Below are 9038 nucleotides of genomic sequence, written 5' to 3'. Positions count from 1 at the left end.
ACACGTGCTCGGCTCGGCAGGCCTCGCCGCAGGCCGCTGCCTCGTAACTGACCGAGTTGTAGACGTAGTAGCGCTGCAGCGCGCCCTGGTCCCCAGCGATGCGGCCCAACGCCTCGTGCATGGAGAGGACGCCCGCGTCTGGCACCCCGTAGGCCTCGGTCAGCCGGTACTCCAGCTCCCAGCGCGGCGCCCCCTGCGCGTTCGCTTGGCTCAGGTTCGTGAAGTAGGTCACCACATCCTGGAGAGGGGGCGCGGGGCGTGCGTGCGTGAGCAGCTGTTCGGTTCCACCCCCAATCCTGCTCCTTGCATTTGCCCCAGATCCTTACTGCTGTTAGTTATTGAGCATTGAACCACCTACCAGGTATGCTTGGCAGATATCCTCTTATTGAATCTGATGCGGTAACTGCGCTTATTATCCCTGTTTTACAGATGAGGAAACTGAGGCCTAAAGAGGCTAATTCACTTGGCCAGGGTCATATAAGTGTTCAGTGGCAGAGGTAGGAACCCAGCTTGTTAACCCAAGGCCTGTGCGTTTTCTGTCCCACAAAGCTCCTGGGCACATAGAAGATGCTCAGGAAATATTTCCAGAGTGGATAAAAAGCAAATTTAAAGGAGTGGGATTAACCATGAGCGGAGTGCCTGGCTGAGAGAGGTTATAGAACTGCAGCACCCCCACCCCCCCCAGGAGCCAGGTGCATTTTCATTACTACAATCTAAGGGGTTTATTGGTCCAACACTTTACAGTTGAATTTATGGACTTGCTTCAGGTCATTAGAGATAGGGCGAAAAGAGCTGTCATGTATGGATGACAATCATGTGCCAGACCATTACATTATTCCATTTAGTACCCCTCCAAACCCTGTGAGGTACCATAACTCCCTTTTTACAGATGATGCAGCTGAGGCACAGAGAGGTCAAAAAGCTCAAAAAGCTTATGAGTGGTGGAGCCAGGATTCAAACCCAGGTCTGACTCCCTCCCTGAGAAGGATGTAGCGCATGTTATGGGATGGAGTTTCCTCAGCATGCAGTTCTTCCTAAGAGCCTCTGAGTGCTCATGTGGACAATGGGCCACATGCTTAAAAGTCCTCCAGGACTGGCAAGTTAGCTCAGTGGGTTAGATCTTGGTATTATAACACCAAGGTCAAGGGTTCAGATTCCCATACTAGCCAGCCACCAAAACAAAAAAAAATTCTCAGAACTCTTCTGGATCTATATTTACTCCCTAAAATCAAGGACCTACGTTATCTCATCCAGTCCCTGGCTTTAAATGTCCCTCTCAACTTCTAGATTAAATCTCTATACCCATCTCTTCCTGGAGCTCTCACTTCCCGCCTCACCAATTTCACTTGGATGCAATTTAGCCATTCCAAAGTTAACAGGTCCAAAACCAGACCTCTGATTGTCCCTCCAAAACCTGATCATCCTGCAGTCACCTCATCCTTTCAGTTGCTCAAGCCAAAAGCCTTGAACTCCTCCTTGACTCCTCTCTTTGTCTCACACCCCACATACAGTCCTCCAGCAAATCCTGGCTGCTCTGCCTTCAAAATACATCCAAGCAGGCTGCTGGTTAGCTCACTTGGGAGAGCATGGTACTGATAACACCAAGGTCAGGGGTTCGGATCTGGCACTCATACCGGCCAGCCAAAAACAAAATAACAACAACAAAAATACATCCAAGCTCAGACACTTCTCACCACCCCACCACTCCTACCCTGGCCCAAGCAACTGTCATCTCTCAGCTGGTTCCTGTAGTCACCTCCCTACTGCTCCCCTGCTTCTGTGCTTGCCCCTCCAGCCTGTTCTCTGTACAGCAGACATGGTGATTTTGTAAAATTATGAGTCACAATATTCCCTGCTTCTGCCCCAAACCCTCCAAATCCAGAGTCCTTGTCATGGCCTACATGATATGACCTCTTCCCTGTGCCTTCCACCATGGCCACCCCGGCCCCCTTGCTCTCCCACTCTCTCCCCAAGTACATTCCAACCCCAGAGACTTTGACTTTCTGTTCCCCCTGCCTTCCCCTGATACCCACATAGCTCACTCCCTCAGTTACTCAGAACTCAAATGTCACTTTACTGTGACACTTTCCCTGTCCCACCTAACTCAGCACATACACACATCCCATAACCATCATTACCCTGCATCCTCACTCTGTTTTGTTTTTCTCTTGAGCTCTTCTCTCTGTGCCATACTTAATTTTACTTATTTGCTTATTGTCTCTCTCCTATAAAAATGTCACGTCCAGGAGAGCAGTGACTTTGTTTTGTTCACTTATGTATCTCCTGAGCTTAGAACAGGGCCTGACACATGGCAGATGCTTAATACATTTTGTTAAATAAATGAAAGAATAATATTTCTCTGTCATTTCAACAATCACAGGCACATCCTAGGAGATGAGGGATTGCTCAGTGAGTTAGTGGCTGGAGTCTGCTTGGTGTATGGGAAGAGGTGGGCAATAGGCTTGAGATCAGACTATGAGAAGCCTTGAGGGCCAACCCTGTGACGCACTCAGGAGAGTGTGGCGCTGGGAGCGCAGCAGCGCTCCCGCCGCGGGTTCGGATCCTATATAGGGATGGCTGGTGTGCTCATTGGCTGAGCGCAGTACAGACGCTACCAAGCCAAGGGTTGCGATCCCCTTGCCGGTCACACACAAAAAAAGAAGAAGCCTTGAATAGCAGACCAAAGAGATACAACTTTATCTAAAGGGCACTGGGGAGCCATTGAAGGTTTTTGAGCAGGAGAGAGACAAAATGAAAGCAGTGCTTTAGGAAGGTTAATCCTTTCTGTAGCATGTAGCAGGTGGGCCATACCAGGGCAGGGTGGGAGGCAAGGAGACCAGGAAGGAATCTGTGACAATGATCCAGGGAAAAGGGGGATTTGGGGAAGAATTGACCTGACTTGGTGGCAGGTGGCTCTAGGGTTCTGAACCTGAACTTGAGAAGGGTGGAAGTAGCTTGCTCTTCCTGAGGCTCAGTGGTCAGTATTGGGTGGATTAGCTGAGAGTTAGGGAAGGCAGTGACAGGGTTAGGTCCCTCCCACCCTCCTCCTGTGGCCCCAGCAGACCCAGGGCTTCTGACCTGCAGGCTCAGTGTGGCTCGGTCGTATTCGAACACCCGGATGCCTGGATTGTTGGCCCCATTGATCACTCCAGGTAACGTGGTTTTCCATGGGGTGACCCCAGGTGTGAGGAACATGACGCTTATGGGGGCACCTGTCAGGAGAGAGACAGCAGGATCTGAGAGAGGCTGGTGAGAGCAGGAGGGCAGCAGGCAGGCAGTTGCACCCAGGTTGAGTACCTGCATCGTCATAGAACATCCGAAAGCTGTCAGTGTGGTGGTGCCCAAAGAACTGCCCTGCTAGGACTCCATGGTGCTGCCGGACCACCCTCAGGTACTCCTCGTTGAAGCTCTCCCGGAACCACGCCTTGTTCCGCGTCTTCTCAAAGAACCCCGGGGGCAGATGGCCAATAATGTACACCTACAAGGAAGGGGTGCCCAGGAGGGGCTCAGAGGTGCCTGCTCCAGCCCCTCCACCTCTCAAAACCTGCCCATCTCCCCAACGGCAGGTAGACAGGCTCAAATGTGTCTCCTCCCTGAAGTTCTCCCCCACTCCGTCAGGCAGGGGCAGGCCTGCCCACACCTCCATAATCAGCACTGAGGGTACCACATGCCTTCCCACCTCTGCGCCTTTGCCCATACTATGCCTGCCACTTGCAGTACCCTTGTCGTTTTCTATAAATCCTACCCGTACTTCAAAACCTAGCTCAAAGAGCACCTCCTCCATGAAGCCTTCCTGATCCTTCAAAAACTAGTCTTCTCTTGGAGAGCTTGGGCACTGTAACAAAACCATTTTTGCATCGTTGTGTAGCATGTGCTATGTGGTAATGTGATTTCATGTCTTATACTCCTTGAGTCATTCAACTAACAATACCTGGGCACTTGGCCACCACTGCAGGAGGTAGAACAGGGAGCAGGGTTAATAGCATGAACTTTGAAGTCAAACTGCAACTTGGATACCAGCTGCATGTCACATCTCTGAGCTTGTTTTCTCATCTGGAATAGCACCTAACTGATAGAGTTTTGAGAGTTAAATGAGATAATCTACATAAGGCACAAAGCAATGGGCCTGATACTGGCATAGTGAGTACTCACAGCACCAGCCATAAGATCTTCCTTGGATGTCTGGCCTGTGCAGGGACTCAGGGGACACTGATGGGACAATGGGCCACTCCTTGAGGATCTTCAATCCCAGCAGACTAGATGGACACACCCCAAGGATAGGGCATTGCCTCGAGGTCTAGTGCACAGGAGGGGCTGCAACTGTGGTGTGCGGCAGCTATGGAAGAGCACTGGACTTAGAATCTGAAGACTGGAGTTTAGTATTGGGTCCATCACTTATTGTGTGACTTGGGACCAACATTGCTCCTTGTGAGCCCCAGGGTTCTCATCTGCAATGGGCCCCAGAATCCCACCTCACAGGGTTGTTGTGAGGATGTAAGAAGCCCCCATCTGATGCCAGGCTGATGAAGGACACTCTGCGATGTGGGCATCTCGGGGTGGGTGGGTGGGTGAGCCTATACCAAGTGGGAGACTTGCTCAGGAAGTAACCAAGGGGGGAAGAGGAGGAAGCAGGAGCCCTTACCATTTCCCCAGCTCGGGACGCATTGGTCAGCACATCTTCCAGCCACTGGAACTGCTGGCCGGGGTCAGCCATACGGGCTGTCTGCTCATTGTTGCTGTAGTATAGGTTGGTGTTGAGGACCACAATTCGCCCAGCCCTGCTGGGGCCTGGCAGAGGCTCAGAATAGAAGGCACCTAGGATGTCATAGCCGGGGAGAATCTGAAAGGGTCCCCGCCTCTGGCCAGACATGCTTCTGCCCCCCACACCTCATTCTGCCTCTCTTTCCTCCCTTGCAGCCTCACTTCCCATCTTTCCCATACGAGGGCATCTATAGGTCAGGCCAAAGGCTCTGGAGCCAGGTTGCCTGGGTTCAAATCCTGGCTCTCTCACTCATGAGCTATGCAACTTGGGGAAGTCACTTCACCTCTTTATGCCTCAGTTTCCTCATCTGTATAATGGGAGTAACAGTGACATGTGTTTGCCCATCCAGATCCGCTGTCGACCCTTCTCCACTTAGGAGCTGACCTATGAGGATTAAGTCAGCAGGCTTCTATGCCGCAGGCTTATGGTTGGGTTTGACCAGTGGGTAGTTCCAGCAGCAAGAGACCAGGAAAAGGAAGAAAGTAAGGTCAGGGTCACCTTGGGCTGCCTGTGTCTCGGGACCAGTGGTTCTCAACCAGGTAATTTTGCCCCCCAGGGAACATATGGCAATGTTTGGAGACATTTTTGGTTGTCACAACTGTGGGTGTTACTCGCATCTGCTGGGTAGAGGCCAGGGATGCTGCTAAACATCCTGCAATGCACAGGACAGTCCTCCACAACAAATTATCCAGCCCACAATGTCAATAGAAGCAACATTCACACCCTGCTTGAACTGTTCCTTCCTAGGGTTGTTATGAAGAGTCTAGTACTGTGCTGAGATAGAGCCTGCCACACAGTAAATGCTAAATAGATATTGACTCTTTTTCTTTTTTTGCAGCCAGTGGGTAAGGGAATCCAAACCCTTGACCTTGGTGTTATAACACTGTACTCTAACCAACTGAGCAGATACTGACTTTTGATTCTCGTTAGTGCTGTGGGATCTAGTACTGTGCTGAGATAGAGCCTGCCACACAGTAAATGCTAAATAGATATTGACTCTTTCTTTTTTTGCAGCCAGTGGGTAAGGGAATCCAAACCCTTGATCTTGGTGTTATAACACTGTACTCTAACCAACTGAGCAGATACTGACTTTTGATTCTCGTTAGTGCTGTGGGGTTAAGAGCATGGGCTTTTGAGTCAGTCCTGGATTCTGCTCCCAAGTCTGCCTTTTCTAAGCTGTGTCACCTTGGCCAAGTGACTTGGTATCTTCAAGCCTCAGTCTCGTTATCTAAAATGGGGATACAATCAGTACCTATTTCAAGGAGTTGTTGTGAAGACAAAATTAGATCAGACCTTGACATACAGTACGTGCTCCCTATAGTAGCAAATGGTGTTAGTACCTTCTTTGAAGAGAGCGATGGATTCGTTACTTAGCCAGGGTCTCCATAGTTCTGCCACCTGATTGTAGATATTGTTGCTCCCTGCTGGAAGCTGGTTTTTGGGGTGAAAGTCATGATTTCCCAAAGCAGCATAGACTTTAGTATCTGGGAGGAAAAGGAGAAATATAAAAATATACATGCAATAGCAGTGGGTGGAGTTAGTCATTTTCAGTTGGCCACCAGCCGTCAGAGATAATGGGGAAGAGCAATAGCACAGATGAAGAAAATACAAAGATATGCGGAAAACCACATTTGATCAAATCTGGCTGAACTTTGCTCAGACCTGGGAAGGAAGAACAGTGAGTTCTGTGGTCCCGGACCCTAACTCCATTCCCAGCAGAAAGTTTCCTGGTCAGAAAGGAAGCATCAGATGCTGAGAAGCGGAAAGCTAGATCTAAATAATTCAGATCATTATCAGCCACTTAGTAATTTAATGTTTCCTGTTCTTGTCAACTCCAAATCCATCCTACTGTCAGAGAAGGGGTCTGGTTCACTCCAGGAGGCCTTAGGAGTTTCACTCATTTATGCAGGCAACAAATATTTTGTTGAGCACCTACTATGTACCAATCAATGCAGAGAGCTGGTAACCAGGCAGCCAGACCCAGAGGCCTTGTAGTACAGTAGAGCTGACAGGTAGTCAGAGGTGTGAGCTGTCACAAAAAGGGAAGGGCCACTTGCTTTGGGAGTAATGACAGAGGGTGGGAGTGGGAATCAGGGGAGGCCTCCCTGAGGAAGTGGCCTGTGAATGAGACAAGGAAGTGCAGGGGAGCCCATCAGGTTCATTTCCTCCTCATGAACAGCCTCAATTCCCGCTGTCGTTATATTCTCTGTGTTTGGCACATATAGTTGCTCAATACATATTTGACAATGAACAAAAATTCCTCTCATTTGTCCTTATATGAACTTGGCCCATCTCGGGGAGTGACCTTGAGCCAGTGAGAGAGGCTGGAGCCTCCAGTTCCTGGATGGGAAATAACTCTAACAAAGCCTTTGTCCTATATAGCCTACAAGATCTGTAAATGCCGAGAGCTCTACCAAAGAAGGAGGTGGTTGAATGCATCACTATAACTGCCTGGAAAAAATCCTCACCTCTCTAAGTAAATGCCAACAGCCATTCAGAATCCATTTAAGAAAAAAACACAAATCCCTGGAATTCCAAGGACAGATGAGAAGGGAGGGAATCGCTCCCATTCTTTTACTTCTTCTGTGTGCCAGGCTCCTTAACAAGCGTAAGCTCCATGAGGGTACACCTGGTATCTTGTTCACAGCCATGTTCCCTACCCCTAGAATGGTGTCTCACCCGTAGTAGATGCTCAATAAATATCTGCTGATTGACTAAATGAGTTGCATGGATTATTACCTTGTTTAATCTTCGTAACAACCCTATGGGCAGATACCATTATTTTCCTTTTTGTTCACAGGGAGAAAACAGTCTTAATGAGATTACCCAGCTAGAACTACAGGTGGGACCTGGATTCGTATGCCTTGTATGCCTCCATTCTCAACCACTTGGGCTGCGCTAGAGAGGCAGGGACCAGTGTTCACAGCAACTTTAGTGGGTATCGCAGGTGGAACCCCAAATCTCAAGTTTCAGTCCCTTTCTCCTCTTGACCTCTATGTACTTCAGCTTAATTATCTATAAAAAGGAAAGTGTTCGGTTTGACCTGTGTTGTTGTAATTCTCAAATAAGTTAATACCTCATTTCATCTCTTCCAGTTTGTGCTCATTTTAACATCTCTAAAATTGAGGTGCTTCTTACTGTTGTGGCCGTGAGAAAGCACGCTGTGTCTCACTTTAATTGGCAGCATTTTTTTCTTTTTTGTTATTTTCTTCTTTTGTTCTTTTTTTTCATTTTTAATTGGTAGCATTTTTTGCTTAGTGGTACGTAAAATAATGGTTTTTCTTATAGTTAATAGCATCTTTAGGAAATTCAATAAATGTGCAAGTGTATTATAAACTGCAAAATCTTATAATTTACATTTGTATGTTATGTCAAGTCAATAAAACATTCTCTTATCCATTATTTCACTTTTATTCCAGAAGCCCCATGTGGAGCCCAGGAAAGAGTCTCAAAGTTGGATCTGAGTTTGAATCCCTCCCTAGGAATAGGCTAGCTCTGAGCCATCGGTTCCTTATCTATCCATTGGGAGTCATAATACCTGTTGTTGGTGTAGGGGGAATGTCCTGGTTTGACCCTAAGTAGTGGCCTCCTGGAAGATGAAGGAGCCAAGTGTGTCTGGTTGACTGGGTTGAGTTAGATAAGCTGGAAGCATCCAGGCATCTCTTTGCATAAATTGATTTACAGTGAGGGAAGAAGGCAATGAGAATGGTGGGTAAGAGCAGTGCTCAAACTAGGATTTGGGTCCCTACCCTTGCAACATGACCTTAACCAGTTTACTTGATCCTAAGGCTCACATTCCTTATCAGTAAAATTAAGATGATAATATGACCTCTCTAGGTTATGGTGACCATGAATGAGCTAAGGCATGTAAAATTCTTAGAGCAGTGCCTGACACTTCGCACTTGATACATGTATTTGTTGCTGCTGCTATTACTTATTTTTATTTTCGTTATTTTCATTATTTAATATCTGGGTCCTGGGGACCCATCATTAAGACCATTAGAGGGAGCAGCTGTACCAGAATCCAAAGGAGGTGCAGGGGTGGGGGCTAGTGGGCTGCTGTCACAGGTCCCCAGCTGGCAGCCTGCCAGGCCAGTTCAGCTCCCAGGACCTTATGTTTGGCAAAGCCCACTTAAAAACATTTTTCAAATGGCAGTATTTCATTCTTTTTTATAGCAGAGTAGTATTCCATTGTGTAGATATACCACATTTTCCGTATCCACTCATCTGATGATGGACATTTGGGCTGGTTCCAACTCTTAGCTATTGTAAATAG

The 9038-nt window shown here is 48.0% G+C and overlaps 1 protein-coding gene across 1 annotated transcript in view; it reads right to left on the bottom strand.

Moving 5' to 3' along the window:
* Positions 1-2681: 2681 nt before the first annotated feature.
* The window catches only part of SMPDL3B (sphingomyelin phosphodiesterase, acid-like 3B), a 21283-nt gene continuing 14926 nt past the window's right edge, over positions 2682-9038 (bottom strand). Inside the window, exons 4-7 of the mRNA XM_008575569.1 lie at positions 6103-6246; positions 4643-4815; positions 3298-3478; positions 2682-3212 (exon numbers count right to left, since the gene is read on the bottom strand). Of these exons, the coding sequence (XP_008573791.1) occupies positions 2701-3212; positions 3298-3478; positions 4643-4815; positions 6103-6246 (1010 nt within the window). The 3' untranslated portion in view covers positions 2682-2700. The remainder of the gene's footprint in view (positions 3213-3297; positions 3479-4642; positions 4816-6102; positions 6247-9038) is intronic.

This window comes from Galeopterus variegatus, unplaced genomic scaffold, assembly GCF_000696425.1.
Source record: "Galeopterus variegatus unplaced genomic scaffold, G_variegatus-3.0.2 Scaffold1207, whole genome shotgun sequence".
NCBI lineage: Eukaryota > Metazoa > Chordata > Mammalia > Dermoptera > Cynocephalidae > Galeopterus > Galeopterus variegatus.
This window is presented reverse-complemented; position numbering and strand designations above follow the sequence as displayed.